At 39.4% G+C, this 21339-nt stretch overlaps 1 protein-coding gene across 1 annotated transcript; it reads right to left on the bottom strand.

Moving 5' to 3' along the window:
- Positions 1-536: 536 nt before the first annotated feature.
- Positions 537-19916, bottom strand: LOC100890358. The gene is made up of 20 exons (XM_030988812.1): positions 19689-19916; positions 19033-19143; positions 18451-18509; positions 17949-18132; positions 17116-17246; positions 16371-16403; positions 15860-15950; positions 14355-14437; positions 13833-13910; positions 12718-12809; positions 10920-11346; positions 8016-10225; positions 7401-7691; positions 6004-6331; positions 5372-5734; positions 4690-4964; positions 3913-4068; positions 3366-3492; positions 1399-1563; positions 537-663 (listed from the first exon to the last, which is right to left on the bottom strand). Exons 1-20 carry the CDS (start codon positions 19812-19814, stop codon positions 537-539), a joined length of 5457 nt encoding a protein of 1818 aa, XP_030844672.1. The 5' UTR covers positions 19815-19916.
- Positions 19917-21339: the final 1423 nt, after the last annotated feature.

The following is a 21339-nucleotide window of genomic DNA, read 5'->3' on the forward strand; positions in this document are numbered from 1 at the left end:
AGGCTGGATGAAAAAAATGCAAATAAAAATATAAAAAATGAAATAAACGTGGTGCAAGATATCAATAAAACTTAGGTGAGGTTAGATCAAACAAGATTCAGTGTACATTAAAAAAAAGCACTGAATAGTCATATATCAAAGAATTTTGGTCAAATTAAAAAAAAAATCTATATATACAAGTCCTTGTATTGTGGAAAAGTGATTTTACTCACTCAAATTTCACTAGGTTGAGAGGACAAATCCTAGCATAGTTATTGTATGCTTTGACACAATATCAAATCTTCTAATGTTTGTTAAGACAATTCGTTGCTGTTTTCACGAAGTGACGGTAGTGAAAAAAAATTGCATTCACTTTGCGTTACGATTTTCCTCACTACCGTCACCTCGTGAAAACAAGGACGAATTATGTTATGATGATGGCTATATCAACATATTGGATAGTATTTTTAAATGAAAAGGATATGACCACTGAGTTACACAAACAATTTTCCACATAAAAAGAAAAAAGAATGAATTCCATTTATTATGATTATCACTTACTTCGGTAGTTTACCACAATCACAAAATAGCTCACTGAAGCTTGGTGGGTCAAAGGTTACGGCAGCTTCTGCTAGACTCAAAACCAGAGGTTTCATGGCCATCACTTGCTCAATGAACTTTTTTCTGGAGAGATGTAAAATACAGGTACAGTAAATTCACATTATCACCAAGATGAACAGACATACTCTGAAGAAGAATGAATATCATTCATAAAAAGACACATTCCTCCATAATTTCTTTTAACAATTGCTATATTGTCAAATTAAATATTTGGAGGAATTATATATGTACTTAATTCATACCTTCTTCGAGATGCTCTTCTGAAAACAATCACAATTGTTCATGAATTTCCATTCAAGTCTTCATGTACAATATTTGTAAATACCAAAGTTGCTTGACTCATTTACGCTACACTAAAACTAATTCTGACATTCACAACGAAAATACCACAAGTACCCTATAATGTCTACTGTCTTACAGAAATAGTCAAGATTTGTTCTAGAAAATACTATCAAATTATAGCGTACTGAGGGAGAAAGTTGTGACATGTGCAAGCATACGCACTCAAGGTTAAATTCATCAAGCTCCTAGTAGCTCCCTACCACATATGTCTATGGGAGGGAGTTATTTCAGTGCTCCATGAAGTGAACCTTGAGTGCAGTGCATAGGTGTGCGCATGTCACAACCTTCTCTCTCAATATGCTATGACTGAATTTAGCTCTCGAGGCAGAAAATGTGCCAAGCCAAAATAAAAAGCCTTCATGATGAGTTTGCCCCTATGATAGGTTTGCCTGTATTTTCTTGTACTCTGTTTATCTACACACAATTGTTTCAGTATAAATACAAATCTTGTTGCACCTTTGAGCAAAAGGATGTGTCAACAGAAAAGATTCCACATAATCGAGGATGAGACATTTGGACTGAGTCTGGTCCTGAAGTATATGATAGGCATGCCAGGGACCGATGGAAGGATAGTCCGATATAATCACATCCAGGGCTCTTCCAGAATCAAGGCCACAAAGTCTAAAAGAAGAAATTTGAAATTATTGAACCTACAATAACTCACCCTTCCACTAGCCTACCAACCTACTCACCCACCCACCAAGCTACTCACTCACTCATCTTCTTCCTCACTCATCTTCTTTCTTCCTGATTCATCCACCCACACACTCATCTACCTACCAACCTACATTTGTATTCTGATTCACCCACAATTAACCACCTTAACAACCCCACTCGCCATCTAGCCTACCCACACATCCACCCACCTATTTACCTACCCACTCACTCACCCATTCACATACCTTACCAACCCCACTCTCCATCTAGCCTACCCACACATCCACCCACCTATTTACCTACCCACTCACTCACCCATTCACATACCTTACCAACCCCACTCTCCATCTAGCCTACCCACAAATCCACCCACCTATTTACCTACCCACTCACTCACCCATTCACATACCTTTCCAACCCCACTCTCCATCTAGCCTACCCACACATCCACCCACCTATTTACCTACCCACTCACTCACCCATTCACATACCTTACCAACCCCACTCTCCATCTAGCCTACCTGCACATCCACCCACCTATTATCCTACCCACTCACTCACCCATCCACATACCTAAAACCACCTCACTCTCAATCTAGCCTACCTGCACATCCACCCACCTATTATCCTACCCACTCACTCACCCATCCACATACCTTACCAACCCCACTCTCCATCTAGCCTACCCACACATCCACCCACCTATTTACCTACCCACTCACTCACCCATTCACATACCTTTCCAACCCCACTCTCCATCTAGCCTACCCAAACATCCACCCACCTATTTACCTACCCACTCACTCACCCATCCACATACCTTACCAACCCCACTCTCCATCTAGCCTACCCAAACATCCACCCACCTATTTACCTACCCACTCACTCACCCATTCACATATCTTACCAACCTCACTCTCCATGTAGCTTACCCACACAACAACCCACCTATTTACCTACCCACTCACTCACCCATTCACATACCTTTCCAACCCCACTCTCCATCTAGCCTACCCAAACATCCACCCACCTATTTACCTACCCACTCACTCACCCATCCACATACCTTACCAACCCCACTCTCCATCTAGCCTACCCAAACATCCACCCACCTATTTACCTACCCACTCACTCACCCATTCACATATCTTACCAACCTCACTCTCCATGTAGCTTACCCACACAACAACCCACCTATTTACCTACCCACTCACTCACCCATTCACATACCTTACCAACCCCACTCTCCATCTAGCCTACCCGCACATCCACCCACCTAGTATCCTACCCACTCACTCACCCATCCACATACCTAAAACCACCTCACTCTCAATCTAGCCTACCTGCACATCCACCCACCTATCAACCTACCCACTCACTCACCCATTCACATACCTGACCACTCTCAATCTAGCCTACCCGCACAACCTAGCAACTCGCCCAATAATATTAAAATGTACATTGAATCTATCCATCCTCCTACCAATCCACCCCACCATTCACCAACCTTCTTACTCACTCACTCATTTACCCACCAACCTAACCATCAACTCACCCATCCCACTACCTTATCTAACTATCCCTCAATCTAACCTACTAACTGTCTTCTTACTCATCCACCTGATTCCTAACCCAATCACACACCTTCCTACTTCCTAAAACTTAACTTTCCACTCATAAATCCATCTACATGTGTCTATCAGAGTCCATCATGATTTTCATGTAACTCCTCATGTGTCTATCAGTATATTTATCAGAATATTCACCTTTGTAGAAAGCAGAGATAAAGGGGCAGATTACTGGAGCTCAGGTCAGCTCTTAATAACAGGTCAAAGGCTTCCTGCACATCTCCATTGTCTAATGCATCAGATATGTTGGTGTTTTTAGCTGCATCTATGAACCAATACAAAAGATTAAACATGAACAATTATACAATCAATGTAAATAACCCCTGTGAACATGTTTCAAAGCATCATTAACATTTACAAGTACTGTGTGCAGTTCAAGCCGTTGTATGCAGACATTGACTTTGCTTGAAAGACTCTGTTAAAATTCAGATCCCCGTGAAGATATGGCAAGCAAAGTTAGTAAAAATCAAAAGATCCTCTAATATGTGAGATTCACACAAAATGAATGAATCAGGGTTCACTCAGCTTTCCAAAGCCCCCTCCCTCACCAGTCAGCTACATGTATGTGTGAAGTCTAAGTCCATTCTGAATACTGTAGAAATCATGTATGCATTTCTAACTGAAAAGAACATTTCATCGAACTATGAAGTTTACTCAATTTCTACACACTGGAGCAACCACTTACCCCCTTCACACTGCACAAGAGTTCTCAAAGCATGACAGCTTTGCTTGTGTCGCAGTACCTCTATAATTCTTTGCCTGTCTAGTATGTTAAAATGTCTCTTGATGAATGCTGCCCTGCATCCATCCAGCTTTGAAGTATCACTACAATCATCTCCACCTGCAAATTGGCATTTGATATCAATAGAGATAGGATGATACAAAATATATGGTCTCGTAATCCAGTGACCCGATGCGCTAGTGCCCTTTGGTAAGGCATTAAATCCTCATTACCAGGTCCTTGGAGAGGACCTAAAGCCGTCGGCCGTCTGGTTGCTTACTTACAAGCATTTATGCTTTCTTAGCAGTCAGGTAAAATAACCACCACCATTGAACCACCACCATATATCACAATTTGTTAACATTACCATTTGAAGGAGGAAGTATATCAATTTTATAGGAAAACAACTGTTGAAAATATTTTTTTAAAGGTAATATGTCAGCTAGCATGGTAATTTTGTTTGAGATGATCGTTTACATAGTGCTCTCGAAAAGGTAAGATTAAGACCAACTGCAAAAATATCTCTTAAAGCTTGACTGCACTACTTTTAGCTATTTGCGCCCTCTATACAGCAAACAATGCCCGTTGATCCCCATGGTCCCCTTTTCCTTATGTTAATTTAGTGATGATTTGAAGAGATAACCACCTGCCAGTGACCACACATGGAGGTCTAATCCCTCCAAGCCATCTAGTGCAGATAGGCTTTAAACCATGAAATAATGGTATGTACATATCCAATACCTGTCTCAATTTTGGATCGAGTCTCTTGCTCCATTTCTCCTTCACCATTTCCATGTCCTTCCTCATTTGCATAGATATCAAGACTGAAGCACAGTGTTGCTAGGCGACCCACATCCTCCCTGACTGTCACTGGCAAATGGTGGCCTTTGCTCCAAGGGATAATGCCTTCAGAATGACACCACCTGTATGACTGCTCTAGCTTTTGTACCCATGGTTGAAGAACATCTCTCAAGGCATTGGTGTTGTAGCGAGTCTGACGATCATGTAGTGCAGGTCTGCCAAAAGAAAAGATAACATAACAAATGATTTTACATTATACATTTCATAATATTTCAATATTGCATAGGATAGATAAATAAAAGGCATAGTTGTTTCCATAAGCTCAAGGAGATGTTACATCCTGCTATGATCCGGAAGCAGTGAAGCAATTTCTGTTTGTGTTTCTACAGTGCTTTTTAATCAGTAACCCTGCTTTAACATTGATGCCTTGAAAAACAACATAAGTCAAAAGTACCTGATCAACCTCGTTTCTAAACCTGTAGCATTGTTTACAAACTTCTTGCTAGTTGCCTTTTTTTCCGATTTTAAGCAGAACATTAAAAAAAAAGTTCTAGGAGAAACAGTTTTATATCAAACTCAATGTTTAGGTCTAATGGCACTAGGGTTTTCTGAGATAACTTACACAGCAGACTTTGTAGCTTCAATCAAATCCTCGCTGTGTCTTGCATCAATCTGTTCTTCCTCTGTCTCCTCTTCCAATCCATGGGGGAAGTCCCTTTCACCAGGTGGGCGTGGTCTGTGCAATGGTGAAGTAACTGGTGATGGGTGTGGACTCCCAGTTGACTGTTGATGGGGAATCTCCCTGCGTGGTACTGATGGGGAAGTCCCTTTCCTGTGCGTTGGACTTCCTGAGATGGGGCTAGAGGCGGGGGAAGGGCGTCGCTGCATTGGGGGGAAGCTATGCTCCCCATCTTTGGGTGACAGGGGGTTGCTGTCTCCAATGGATTGGAGGAATGTCTTGGTCTTGCTTAATTTGGATGTAAGGCTGATGAAAACAAACAAACAAAAAAGACAAGAATGTTAATGCCTAATAAAAGTAAAGTTTTCAATTGGCTAGACATCAAATATATGTACAGTTAACAACTAAATTATTCATTCCCCTTGTAAATTTTATGTTTTTTTTGTTTTTTTGTAACTCACAAATGAGGGGTGGCTTTAATTAAAGGGTCAACAAAAATGTCCACTACACTGGATTAATTCTACTTGAAGGTTGACCATAACAATTGTGTACGGAAAAATGTGCTTTGGACATACCTGTCCTTCACAGATTTAAGATTTATCTGAGTAGTTGAGTTAAGCAGAATCTGCTGCGTCTCTATCAACCCTGACGAGTGGGGCAATCCCGACGTCGCAGCCATGATCAGGTTGGACGAAGGAAGGGCAGAGCTGACGGGGAACTGTTTCCTAGCTTCCTTCTTAGGGGACAGGGCTGGGGAGGGGGTTGTGGAAGAAGGGGTCCTTTGGAGCGAGCGGGGCTGGGATGAGGATTGCGGAGAGAGGTCAGGAAGACTTGTAGGGCGGTAGAGGACAGAGCCCGGGGTCATAGCCTGGAGTGGGGATGGCTTCCTTGATACTGTCGCAGCTGAAATGAAAACATCATACACATGTTTTTTTAATGGACTAGGGGGTGTTTCACAAAGACTAAGATCGAATTGAAGTTGGACTTTACTATGGTAGGGCCCAAGAACCATATTCACAGCAACTAATTATCATTATGACCTCCTTGATTTTCTGAAGTAATTAAACCAATTGCAATACAACAACCAGAGTTACCAGTATTAACACTTCAGTTGCTTTCTTTCGCCTCTCTGCAAAGTGGCTCGTTTGCCACAAGGACAATTTTGCACAAAACAGTAGGCACCAATTGATGGATGGATTGCTTTGTGTAACACAGTGGCTTTGTAAAATGATCTTGAAGTATTTTATATGTCTATCCCATGCTAAATATATTGTTGTGCAGGGAGATTATTTGTGTGGCATATAGAGAGTTAAAGATAAAGTTGAGTTCTGGTCATGCGATTGCATTGTGAAAGAAACGGTGTGGAATCGATCAGAAAAGGTTGATCATAATAAGTATTGGTGTGATCTGCAAGGTACTGGAATCATCAAAATGAAAACAAATTTGGCCCAGTCTTGGTAAAGTTACAAGCACTGTACACAGATATATAATATGGGATTACACAAACCTGTGGCATAGAAATCTTTCCCGATTTTTAAAATGTTACATGCCATATCTAGAATATTAAGGCATTTGAAGAGCCATGCTTTTCAGGGAACATTTCTTATCTGATGTTCTTCCACACTTGCATAATGACAAGAATGACAAAAACTTTCTCTTTAAGCCTAGGTTTATTGGAGAATGAAGCAGTCAGAGGAGTAAGCTCTCTATTACATCCAATTACATTCACATCTGGGTCCCGTTTCACAAACTTGTCATCAGTGACAAATGACAGTTTTTGTTATAAGCTACTGAAATCCTTGGTTCTGATTGGTTATCAGCAAATTTGTCACTGACTTTTGTCATTTGTAATTGAAAAAAGGCTTTTTAAAACGGGTCCCAGAACAACATAAATTAAGTCAAGAAAATATTCTCAATTTATTTAATACCTATTATTTGCACCAATGTAATAAGGTTCTTCACAAATACTCACTGATATCAATGACTCTACTCTTAGTCTTCTTCCGCTTCGTGGTTGCTGATGGAGATTTCCCTCCAGAAGATTCCTCATTGAGTTTCTCAAGACTCTGTGAGCGGTCTCTTGTGAACTCAGTCTGTCGCTGGACGTACTGGCTCCCGGTCACAGCTTGGATCAGTTCTGTTTCAGCATCCGGAAACTGTGCATCTCCCTCTGCCACTTCCAAGTCATCCTCTATCACGATTTCAAGGTTCTCTGAGGAGCTCGAGGCACTTGGAGTGCTCTGCTCAGAAAGCTGTGACATGTCTGCTTTTGGTCAAAATATTAATTTAGCTATATAACAATGTTTCTTGACTAAAACAGACAGATTAGCTATTCCTGTTTGGAAATTATATATCACAACTACATATTCTGAGGTTTTCATGGTCGCAGCTACTATTGTACGGCCGTAGGCGCTATTTAAAAGTTATCAAAATCAAATTTTTATATTCAATTTTTCTCGAAAGCAGAAGTGTTTTAGGGCCTACTTTCTATTGCTTATAATACATCCACAGGGTCATCCAAATATATCAAAATTGTAAAGAATCACTATCCACCCGATTTTCAAAATTTCCCAAAACTTTGTATTACCTTTAAGTTTGTCCAAGCTTGATGAACTGGTATTGCTATCATCCAGGGTTGAAATATTTGATGAAGGACTGGAATTGGGAAGACTACTGCAATCCTCTTCCGGGTGTTCAACTGGTTTCTCCTGGTTGGCATTGTGGTCATGAGATGTAAGTGGATTAATTGAGGTGGGATTGCACTGATTAAAAGCTTCATTGCTGGATGAACCATCTGAAACAATTTTCTTGCGTTCTTCTTGCTTCAAGACATCCCCATCTTCTCGTCTTCGTTCAAGTATTGCATCTCTCGTGTCATCAACAACTGAATCAGTAGTCAGCATCCTCACTCTCTCCTCGTCATTCTGTAATGCTCGCAATGGGTCACTGGCATTATTAGAAACAGGCAGGTGTGATACCTTTACAAACCCAGCAAGGTCTTCTCCCAGGCCAGGCGTAACGGCATCTTCAAAAGGAGTCTGGTGGGCACTGGCGCTTTGGTCAAATGAATTAGACTCTTCTACCTGACTAGAGGGGTAGTGGATCGACTCCTCTGGTGGACTGATACCAAATCCAGACACATCCAGCCCAAACCCTGAGACATCGACTGGAGTGCTTTCGTCATTGTCCGTTATCAGGTTCACAGCTCTTGTTAGGACTTTCATGATTCCCTCCTTGATCAAAGGCCCATTTTGTTGAGTGGAGTGTGATTCTTCTCCCGATGTTTCCTTAGTTAGCTCCAGGATTGAGCATTCTTCTCTCCAAGTCTCATCCTTCACTTCTTCCTCTTTCTTCACAACAAGGCACAAGTCAGAGAGAACAGTGTTGTTCGCATCATTAATCTGTTCTTTGGTTTCGACAGCATCTTCCTCTTCAAAACCAATATTACATTTTTGGTTTGTAAGGTCTTCTGTGTTTTCTTTGACTTCCTGTTTGTGAATTTCATGTCCTGTTCTTTCTCCAACATTGACCACATCTTCAATTAATTGTATATTCTCTAAGGCCATCTCAATGTCTGTCTGTACTTCAGAAAGTTCCAATTGTACAATAGAAGTGCTTGTGATACTCCCTTCCAGGCTGTGATCATTTTCCAAGGTATTCGTCATAGTTTTTCTTTGGTTGATTTCATTTATGCCCACTAGCTGACATTCATCAGTAGCACCACCATCTTTGGTTACAAGCTGCTCGGCAGAGTCCATTCCTCCAACCATTAGCTCTTCCTGCATAGTTTCTTCCACTTCATCAAAATCCTTTCCTAGACTAAAGCTTTCACTATGCTCTTCTGGAACACCATCATCTACAGGCACTTCTATGCTCTCAGTGATGTCTCCAGTTGTTCCTTTCTCCTCCACTGGTAGAACATCGTCAGCAACATGGTCGCTCTGACGTGGAGTTTGATTATCGGCAAAATCAGTCATCATCAAAAGGCCACTTTTTCCATCCAATTGCACTGCAAATTGTGGTGTATCATAGTCATCTTTTGCCCGGATGGCATCTTGGTTTGGAGTACTAAGCATCTCCTCCTTCATGGAACTATCTTCAACCAGGATTTGGCCACCTCCTGCAGACTCTACTACGTCTGCTTCAGCATCTTGGTCCTGGAGCACCTTTTCCTCTCGAGTCTGTTCATTTTCAACAGAATGTATTTTCTCCCTATTACTTCCAATTACAGACTCAATTCCATCCAGATGACCACTTCCTGATGTTCTTTGAGAATCATTTACAGAAAGAGTTGCATCTCCTATTCCTCCTAGAATGTCCACCTCATCCCGGCTTACATCTATTTGTTCTACAGGAACTCCAAGAGAATCTGCGTCCTGTTTTACAAGCTGATCCCTACGTTCATCAAATCCAGATATTCTAGCACCACTTTGGTCAATCTGCTTCACAGTCAATCCGTCTCCTGGAGGGCTATTCTCTTCAGGCATACCTATCTCTTTGACTACCAAGACTTCTTCTTTGTCCTCTAATTGTCCGCTCAGATTACCTGAAGTGCTATCCCTGCTCCAAACTACTTCCCTTGTGAGTTCCCCAAGGCTGTTTTCTTGCAACATGACCTCGTCCTTTGGATCTTCCACATGAAAGCTAACACCTACTTCCAAGCTGATATGTTCTGTAGGAGTTGCTTCCTTTGAATCCGTTTCTGCCTTGGTTGGACTGGTTTCTTGGATCGTATCATGGCTGGTCTTCTCTGTCAATTCCATGTTTCCTTGTATTTGGTCCATGTGAGCATCGTACCTGGAAGTATATTGAGAGTTACACAGTAAGTTTCATATTCAGGAGTTCATGTTTTATATGAGAAACAGTAAGCATTCATGAACCACTTAACCTTGGAAAGAGAACATTTGTTTGGTTCATCATTTGGTAACATAATGGAGGTCTTATTTTAACTTCAATTTAATCAGTTCATTGGATTGGTTCACCACTTCAATGTAAACGTCAAAATGATACGAGGCTGGGCCAAAGATTAGGTACATGTATCATGTTTGGTACAGTGTTGAAGGAAAGAATCCAGGACCCTCAATAACAAATGCTAAATTTCTAAGAAAAATTTGCTCTCAGCCAATCAAATGCTATGATTTCAGTAGCTTATAACAGTTTAACTGTAGCTTGTTATCAATAACAAGTTTTATGAAACGGGGCACAAGTATATTAGGGAATTCACTACCATGTAATTGTCACAGAAGCATGTGTTGTATATATACTCTAAGCCCTTTTTAATTTGATCAAGAGCCTTTGATCTTATACTGGATCTTTCAGTAGAGATTCTCCCAAAGATGTGGAGCATAGTTTACCCCCCAAGGCAGCGAAGCCCTTCCCCCGCCTCTAGCCTCATCTCAGGAGGTCCAACGCACAGGAAAGGGACTTCCCCATCAGTCCCACACAGGGGGATTCCCCAAAGAATTCTTCAAAGGATCAACAAAGAACTTACCCTAGAGGTAGGTCATCTGAGCATTCGCTGTCAAGGCGCTTCCTGACGACATAGATACCAGACTGTTGCCGCATCTCATCGTAAGAATCAAAACTGCTCCTCCTGCTGCTTACAGTAGACGCTACATCCAGCATCCTGTTCTCAACGGCAACCGCCAACTCCTCCACGTCGCAGCCCAAGAGGGAGTCCTCTGCAGCTACCCGCTTGGCCAGCTCGTGCAGGACGCGGGACGGCATGTGGTGCCTGGCCCGGGAGCGTTGGAACTGCGTCTGGAATCGCAGGACGAGCCGGGAGCACTGGACCAAGAGGCTCTGCTGGTAGAGCGAAGCGGCGCAGCGGGCGATGTTCTGCAGGGTGTACTTGTGGACGTGGCCATCTTGGTGGAGGCAGTAGAGGGAGCTCTTGCTGACGCTGACATCTACAAGACCTGAGATTCAGAATAAGAAGTCGCATATTCAATATTCATTTCTAAATCAAAGTTTTGGGGAAAGCTTAAAGGTACGGACCGGTTCTGGTCATGCGATTGCATTGTGAAAGAAACGCTGTGGAATCGATCAGAAAAGATTGATCATTTAGCATATGAGTATTGGTGTGTACTGCAAGGTTCTGGAATCATCAAAATGATAAGAAATTTGGCCCAGTCTTGGTAAAGTAACAAGCACTCTACACAGATAGATGTATATGGGTCTACACAAACATGTAGCATAAAAATCAGGCCTCATTTTTTAAGCTTTTACTTGTCATATTTAGAATATGAAGGCATTTGAAGTGCCATGATTTTCAGCGAATATTTTAATCTTCCACACTTGCATAATAACAATGATAACACTCACAAATAATATTTCGCCTTTTCCCAGAACTCAACCTTCTCTTTAAATCATATTTTGTTTAAAAGTTTAATAAATTATTTAGGGCACTTATCTTTTAAATGAAATTACGATCTAATCCTCAACATAATTTCTTGTTCTTGTCTACTTGACATGTACATGCTATAAAATGTTTATGAAACTTTGACCAAAATTTTAAAAAAGTCATCAATTCCCACTAATGCGGATCTATTTTTAGTGACAATCATAGATAAAGCTCTTTGATACTAAAGTTAAACTCCAGAAGTAAGCATACATTGAGCATGACATGAATGGCAAGTTGTGGGTAAAAAATCTCTATGTATTAAAGGCACATGAGATACAAATTACATAATACAATAATACTATGGGTGTAGCTGCAACACAGAACATTAAAGGAGCTACACAAAGAAAAATTCACTACAACTGATAATTAGAACAAATTACATATGGATGGAAAGATTTTCTCTTGAAAAACACGAATAATATGCTGAGAAATCATATAGATATCATGGAAAGGCGTAAAATGCAATTTTTCAAGACCCTTCTTAGACCCCCGATTGCCCCTGAACGTAAGCAAAACACACGAGCGTAGCGAGCTCTGAATAGTGACGTCCCACACTGGACAAACAGCTCAGTACCGGAGTCGTGCGTGTAGCAGTCGGCAGCTAGCCAGCTGTGTCCCGTGTGTGACATCACAAATATTGATGCTCTACAAAGGACCGCTGAAGGCAGAAAATCTGGATCTCAAAACTAACATTTTTGAGAGTTGATTACTGTGGGCCCCAAACATATTTTGAAGAGGAGAGTTGTTGTATTTGATCAGTAAGGCTTCCCCTTCGCAATGATGAGTTTTGCATCAATTCAAAACACTTTTGTTTCTTTGTGTGTTTACTTTAAGAATTTCTGATTAACTAAGGTGAAACATGTAAAAGAAATCATCTATAGCTTACCTGAAATATCGCTAGTCCAGAAAACAACATTAACATTGACCGGATCAAAGACAAAGACTCCTCGCTCAGTCCAAGTCACCAAGAAATGATTTCTAATCATCAAAAAGACAAAAGGCATAAGAATTAGAATGAATTGCACACATAATCATGGTTCTACACAATTATACTTAACAATAATCATGTTAATGATTTACATCAAAGAATAGGACCCACTGAAACAGTAATTTGAAACCAAAAACTGCTCAAGTGTATTGTCTACCGAAATAGAGATGAGTTGTTTTTTTGAAAGCCTAGATTATGTAGCTTTCAGATACGTGTACATGTAGCTATTAATAGAAATGTAAAATAACTGTGATGTCGGATCCTACTGCTACTGTGTTTAATCCTTTAGCAACTAAACCGCCCAAAACCTCCCGAAACCGCCCAACCATTTTTTGTTTTTGTCCGTTTTCAACATGCTGTAGTATCCGTTCTATGGGGTCTACCGTGATAATGTTATACATGAATCTACAGCAGGATTCTGGATAGAAAAATAGCGCATGTTTCATATTGTTCAGAACAATGCCAAAATGAGAGCAATATTTCAACATCTTCCAGTGAGTAATAGGCCATTTTTACATAAATTTCTAGTTGCTAATGGGTTGTAAGATGTGTTGAACATATATACTAAATTGTTACGAACTACTGTAACAAGCTAATGCTCGTTACTCGTTAGAGATGTGTTGGAACACTATATAAGAATCAAGTTGTAACAATTTACTGTTATTAGCTACAGATTTTTAGACTCTAAAAACAGAAATGCAGGTGCCATAAGGTGCTAACTTGTTACAAGCTACTGTTACAAGCTACTGATATTTACATGCCAGTGTTATAAGCTATAGACCTATAAGGGGCTACCTTGTTACAAGCTACTGTTACAAGCTACTGATATTAGCATGTCAGTGTTATAAGCTATATCCCTATAAGGTGCTACCTTGTTACAAGCTACTGTTACAAGCTACTGATATTTACATGCCAGTGTTATAAGCTATAGACCTATAAGGTGCTACCTTGTTACAAGCTACTGTTACAAGCTACTGATATTTACATGCCAGTGTTATAAGCTATAGACCTACCCAAGAGGATGGAGTATAGGAAAGGCTAGTGATTGTGGAGGATGCTTGGTGTCTTCAGATGGGAATGTTGCCTCTCTCCTGGAGAAAATAAAAAAGCAAAGATGGCTTGAGTTTTATTATCATCATCTTATTCATTATCTTATTCATCATCTTATTCATCATCTTAATCATCAAGAATATCATCACCATTATCATCTTCATCATCAATGGCATTCTCATCTTCAACATCATCATTCATCACTATCCTCATCTCTGTAGCCATCATCCTGATCATCATCTTCACCATAATAATGACGATCATCGACTTATCAACATCATCACTACTATCATCATCACCACATCATTACTATTAGCTTCATCATCGTCATCATTATCCTCATCAATGTCATCATCACCACTGCCAAGGAGCATAAGATAATACCAAGCACACAGAATAAAAAGAAAAAAAATACACTGATTAAAATTTTTTACAATATAATAAATATCAAGTGAAATATTAATTTCCCCTTGGTGCATACTCACCCTTTACCCACAACTGGGAGAGGGGGCGTGGCCAGAAGCTGTTTGAACTGATGTGTGTTGAGGACTTGGCAGAGAGTATTAGCCTAAACAGATGATACAGAGAGAATAACAGATGTGATTAATCATCTCTTTATCAGGCCAAACCATTTGATATAGGGGGAGTGTAGTCCCAGCCCCCCCACACCGGGTCGGAATGACCGCATGCGTGTTACCAAAATGTCCGGTAAAGGGGTACTTTTCGTGCGACAAAGTCCGGCCCGAGAATTGTATGAAAAGGGGGTGGAGATTCCTTTAAAAAGGAGGTGTTTTTTCTTTTTTTCTCTCGTCTCTTTGGACTCCTGAGAAATTATTCCGAATTTAGGGGGGTAAATTGAGCATTTTTCCGAATTTAGGGGGGTACATTGAGCAGTTTTCCGAATTTAGGGGGGTCTCCAAGGCAGGAGAAGCCTGCAAAAGGGGGGTTCAGAAATGTTGGCAGTCCTTAGATAGGGGGTGCTTTCAAAAAGAGGGAACAAGCATATGCGTACCCTAAATAACACTGAGTGGGGGGGGGGGGGAGCCGGGAGTGTAGTTTCTCTCATTATGGCCCAAAGTATGTGACACCCTCTCTTCCGTTGACCGCACTTCCACTATCTCTCCCAGAACTGAATGTCTATTGCTACAAATTTCTTTTCCTAATTTTTTTGTTTGTCAATAGCAATAAATTGTCATGTAAAGTGTATTCAGCAATACTTAAATGTATTTTGCGCTATATGAAAAACAATTTGTATGTATGTATGTATGTGTTTGTCCAATACATGCACACCTGTATGTTACCTACACAATTTTAGATTTTAGTATCTGATCACTGTTTATTTTTATAATATCAAACTTGAATCAGACAAATAATCAAGTAATATGATATTTTCATGTCACTTCATGTTCATGATTCCGTAATGCAATTCCAAAAATACCTGGTAATACCTGATATGTAACTGGGACTTGCCCATCAAAAAATTGCAGAAGGGAGTCAATGAAAGAGCGATTGAATAAAGTAGAATAAATATCAAACAAATCTTGGAAATTTTGCTGAAAGCAGCTAAAAGATAGAAAAGAGTGGTTAACAATCAAAGCAGATGCTCAGACCACAGACAGTCAAAAACACAAACATTATAAAAAATTAAATTTTAGAGAGACTTACAGGGTGGTATTCTCAAAAGCAGACTAACTTTAGTCCATGGTTTAATCCACCAACTAAGTATGGAATGCCAAGTGTCCATTTGAATATTTTTTTGAATATTTTGATATTTCCCTAAATTACCATGAAAACATATTTATATCATAGTTATATTGTTGATTATTTATTATGTTATTAAATTTTAATTTAATAAAGTGACAGATTAAATTATTCAAAAACATATTCATACAGACATTGGCATTCAATACTTAGTCAGTGGATTAAACCATGGACTAAAATTAGTCTGCTTTTGAGAATACCACCCACAGGAACTGAATTTTCATCTCACCTCCCACATCCTGCTGCCTGGCCTAGCACAGAAGATAGAGGGTCTTTCACTTCCAGACTTATTCAAGAAACACGCTCCGTAAGCACCATCCCTAGAACATCACAAACAAATATCACTATGATAAATCCAAAACATCAACTTCAAATGGAACTTCTGTAAAGAAATGTTGGCTATTGAATAGCAAAATTACACTCTGATAAAAGGTAGAAATGATGTGTGAGAAAATTGTCCATGAAATTTGGTACACAAACGATAATACTGCACATTTACAAGTAGTCGATTGGAAACAATGGAAATAAACAAATTCAACATAAGTGTGGTACATTATGGTACAACAAGTATTAACATAGTAAATTACCAGATTGGTGACATAAAATGGGTATTCCTACATATTGATGGCATACATTCTTTTCTCCTTGGTATTTGACTCTAGAAATACATCTTGTATACGGGTATGTGACTATTATACAACATTATTTAGACAAAAAATACTGCTAGCAGTAGCACTTACCTCAGTTTCGTGCCAATTGGGAAAGACAGTTGTCTGAAACAAACGTGGAAAAAGAATATAATGGATATAACATAAATATACATGCATGTCCTCCATGCCCATGGGAGCATATATGAGCACTGTATTATGGCCCATTCACCCGACTCTCAATAAAGTGGTGGAAGGTATGAATCTCTGCCCCATGCATACAATGTAAACCCTCAGACAGTGCATTTTATCTACACTTGTTTCTCCATCTATCCCTTATATTGGTACCTGGCAGGGTTCAATCCTTGAAATGCAATATGCTCTGATAATAGCTGTAGAAGCTATAACTAGGGTAACACCATTACACCTCTTCGGAAGTGCAGAGTGATGATATATGTTATATTATATTGCGTTGCTGCATTTCCCACTTGAAGAAGTCACCCCCCCCCCCTATATCAAAAGAATTTTCACCATCATGATCATAATACATGTACTTTCATCTCAACATAATCATTAAAAGCAGAAACATCATCATCCCAAAATACTTCATCACCACAACCTGTACCATCACCATCACCACTGCCATCACCACCACATCATCTCAATATTACAATGTACCACAACCATCATCATCATCACCACTACCATCACCAGCACCAGCATCACTATTATCTCAATATTACAATGTACCCAACCATCATCATCACCACTACCATCAGCACCACCAGCATCATCATCACCATCAGCACCGTCATCATCATCACCACTATCATCTTACTTTTTAGGGTCACACATGTAGCATCTTGTCATGGTAGAGATGAGGAGCCTCTCTTCGGCAAAGTCCATCTGAACGACACTGGAGTCGACATCGACCACCAGCTCAGACTGGAACTTGAAGATGCCCGAAGGCTGCAAGAAAAATCCAAGGATAGGATCCATTGAGAATTTCACTTTCCTCCATTTTAGTTTTTATAACTCAAGTCAAATATACTATTGAAGCGGGATGGCACTACTTGTAGCTACTGGCGCCCTCTATATAGCAAACAATGCCTAAGCGATACCCATAATCCCCTTTTTCTTATGTTAATTGAGAGCTGATTTGATGAGATAACCACCTGTCAGTGACAACGTAGGGGGCTCTAATCCCTCCTCGCCAAACTAGTGCGGACAGGCTTTGAAAGAAGATTTACAAAGATATTTTGATGTATTTTCCCCTTTGCACTTCATTCTAACATTACTGGTGAAGTTTGATTCCATTGGAGAAAAAGTGTCTATGTAATGCCCCATACAAAACTTTTAATTCTGTCACTGCAAAATATTTACTGTCAAACAGAAACGGTGTATAATATACATGTATATATCCTCTCTCTCCATAGTATTCATTAACCTCTTGATATCTACCTCCCATACTGCCCCCCCCCCCTTTTCTTCCTTTCTTTCTTTCTTTCTTTCTTTCTCTCTCTCTCTCTCTCTCTCTCTCTCTCCCGGTCTTACTTTCCCTCTCTTTCTCTCTATGTCTCTTTCTATACATCTCCCATTCACCAACAGTACATTTAATTTGCCTATACTTCCATCCACTATATCCCCTACCTTTCCACCTTTCAATCTTACCTTACTGCTGTCTGTATTAGTGACTGTTATGCGCCCTCTCTCGTCCCCGGAGAAGAGCCTTAGCCCCGCCCCATCCCAACAGAGACTGGTAATTCTGTGATTACGATGGGCCTGTGCCGCTACCAATCTCTCTGCCTTCTGCCTTGATGTAATATTCAGTTTCCATGCAATTACCGCTCCGCCACTATCAAAAGAAGAAAAACAAATTATTGAAGCCCCCAAAACAGTCAATTTATAATCAATCATTACTGAGCAAGAACAAGAATGTACAGGGGTGAAGATGGATCAAAGTGTAGCGCTTTACAGTCAATCAAACAGAGTTTCAAGTGGAATCAAACTATCTGTATATTGTATTGTTTTGTCTTTATTTAATCACTGTAAAAACTCACAATCAGGCAAAAGAGAATACTTTTCAGTGAGTCTGTAAACTTGTACTTAAACTTCATGCAAGATCTAAACTTTTCTGCAGAAAACAAGAATGCTCTAGTTTCCAAATAATTACCTTGTTGCCATGCCAATCACATTTTCGTTGGGAGAGAAGAGAGCCTTTGTGAGCCCTTCCTGTGTTCAAGAAATAAAAATAGAAATGAAACATTTGTAAAATAATTCATATTTCAGAGTCTTGATTTTATAATGTTTATGTACTGGTATACATAAATGCTGATATTGTGGAATTTCCACATTCACTGTCATTGAGAGGGAAATTTAATTGTGGTTCACTGCAGGATGGAAGTTTAAATGCACTTGACTTGTATTAAAGGGTTTAAAAAAGCTTCTCAGATGCTTTAAGTTAAGTTTTGATACCCTCTTTCCTAAATGAAAATAAATGAATCAATTTTACATGTCTGCTCTATCAATGGGATTATAAATGTCATTACAATTGTAAGGTAAACTAATTAAATCAAATTGTAATATTCATATTTAATACAAAAGAGCAACCAAAATACTATTCCAATAATGTAATCCCCACCACCTCCTCCTCCCCCCCCCCCCCCCCCCCCCCTCTATCTCCTCTTCAGATGTTATCACTGCACAATATTGGGTGTATTTAAAATCAACCAGAAATGCACCTTTCAAACATTACCTTGTTCCCAATTTGCTGTAGGTACTTGAGTGTGTCTCGCTGGAAGATGTAAAGACCTCCATGTGATGATCCCAGGGCAATGTACTGACGAGAACATGTGATGCACGTGTACTAACAAAAAATACAGATATGAAAACCTAATCATCAAAGCAGGTACAATATTTCATTACCATTCAACTGGATGATCAAACAACCTGTTTTCTGAAAAAACAGAAGATTAAAAGGATGATCATTTCTTAGCTCTATCTTGCTCTCTTTTAAAAGAGATTTGATCACTTTTGCAACTGTTTACACAATTTCAAACTCATCTCTTCATTAAAATTCAACATCTCAGATATCAAAATATTCCTTCGATCGATCAGTACACACAAATGGGTATTGTTAGTTTAAATTCTGTTAACAATTGAATTCATTTTTAATTGAATTCATTTTTAATCTATACATCATGCATCTTCACTCAGTTTTAATAGCAGTTTTCTGGCAAGTACTGCATTTTTTTTAATGTGAACATTTAAATAAAAGACAGAATTTGTCCTCGACACATCATTATTAAAGACCTGGCATATTGTTAGATGTAACCATATGGCCCGTCATCAAACGTTTTAATCTAATCTCCTGCTCGATAATTAAAAGGGCTCCCTCTACATCAGACTCACCTTCAACCTCTTTGATCCTCTGACAGGAAGTAACAGGTCATCATGCGACCTTAACTCCGTGAAGATGTGAGTGGCCTTCCCATTGTCTGAGGAACGCTGACTAGCAGAGGCACCGGGACTCTCCATCTTTTAGATGCTTAGTCCAAGATATGGACCTGGCCTTGAAAGGTTATTTGTCAGTCAATCCATTGGTCCATCAAGCTATTTCCAAACGTAAATCTGGATAAATTTAAAGAGAAGGTCAAGTTCTGGGAAGAGGTGACCAAAAATTTGTGAGTGTTATCATTGTATTATGCAAGTGTGGAAGAACATCAGATAAATATGTTCCCTGAAAAGCATGGCTCTTGAAATGCCTTCACATTCTAAATATGGCATGTAAAAGCATAAATATTGTGATGGATTTTTATGCCACATGTTCGTGTAGTCCCATATACATCTTTTGTGCACAGTGCTTGTAACTTTACCAAGACTGGGTCAAATTTCTTATCATTTTGATGATTCCAGAACCTTGCAGTACTTACACACCAATACTTATATGCTAGATGATCATCCTTTTCTGATCAATTCCACAATGTTTCTTTCCTAATGCAATCGCATGACCAGAATTCCACTTCATCTTTAAAGAAAGAATCATCTGTAAAATAACAAGCAGTTTCAACCTCCAAAATACTACTTGAGGTATTTTAACTGGAGGCGGTTGTGGTGGAGGATGGACTTAACTAAAAGGGGAGAAAGGACGTTAGAGAAGGGGTGTTTTTACATGTATTTTTTTTCTGGTATGATATTCCTCCGCTTCTCCAACCTTTGTTTTTTGTCATCTGAGAAAACTAGATGAATGATAAATATGAATGATATACAGCTACTGTCATTCCTATCAAATCAATGATGATATCATGGTGTCACTAGATCTCGATCCATCTTTTGAACTATCTTGCTCACTGCGCTTGCTTGCATCTCATTGCTAAGTTGTTCACTCAATAGAAAAAATGTGCTATTCAAAACTCGGTCCCTATCAAGAACATAAAATCTTAAACTAGTCTTGGTGTTCTTCTTCTTCTTCTTCTTCTTCTTCTTCTTCTTCTTCCTGAAACGTGCAGGCTTCATGAAGTGAAGATTATAAACGCACATCTGCGCAAGATAAACTTTTTTTTTGGGGGGGGGGGGTGGGAGCATATTTCTTATCTTAATCTTAGTTGGCTTTGCTTTGCTACGATACTTACCAAGATATTGTTAACAAAAGAAAATCTTGATTCGGATTAAGCAGAGCTGTTCAAACTAGATCTATGTTATTTTATTTCAAGTGAACCAAGCTTGCTAGCTTGCCCTTTTAAAGCTAGATCTAAATAGACTTTGTAAGGTAAACATCAAATGTAATAGCAATATTCTGAAGAATTTCTATGTCAAATTATATGATATAGAATCTATTATGTATGTTAACTTATTTTGATTCTTTGTACATTTGTAAATTGTGAGCAAAACAAATTTCCAATATTGGACAATAAATTGAAATTGAATTGATTTTACATCATGACCATCACTTCATCTTCATGCACTCACTCACTTGACCATGATTTCTTAAAGTTGAACTTGAATAGAGAAAATAGGCCCTCCACCATGAAACATATTAATCTGATATTTACCTGTTTGTTTT

The sequence above is a fragment of the Strongylocentrotus purpuratus genome, unplaced genomic scaffold (genome assembly GCF_000002235.5).
Source record: "Strongylocentrotus purpuratus isolate Spur 01 unplaced genomic scaffold, Spur_5.0 spur5_scaffold_18, whole genome shotgun sequence".
Lineage (NCBI taxonomy): Eukaryota > Metazoa > Echinodermata > Echinoidea > Camarodonta > Strongylocentrotidae > Strongylocentrotus > Strongylocentrotus purpuratus.

Coding starts and splice junctions, on each gene's coding strand:
- LOC100890358 (XM_030988812.1), bottom strand. CDS start 19,814: ATGGAGAGTCCCGGTGCCTCTGCTAGTCAGCGTTCCTCAGACAATGGG. Junction 10,226..10,919: donor TCAGATGACCTACCTCTAGG/GTAAGTTCTTTG, acceptor ATATACTTCCAG/GTACGATGCTCACATGGACC. Junction 3,493..3,912: donor TCTTGTGCAGTGTGAAGGGG/GTAAGTGGTTGC, acceptor ATTGGTTCATAG/ATGCAGCTAAAAACACCAAC.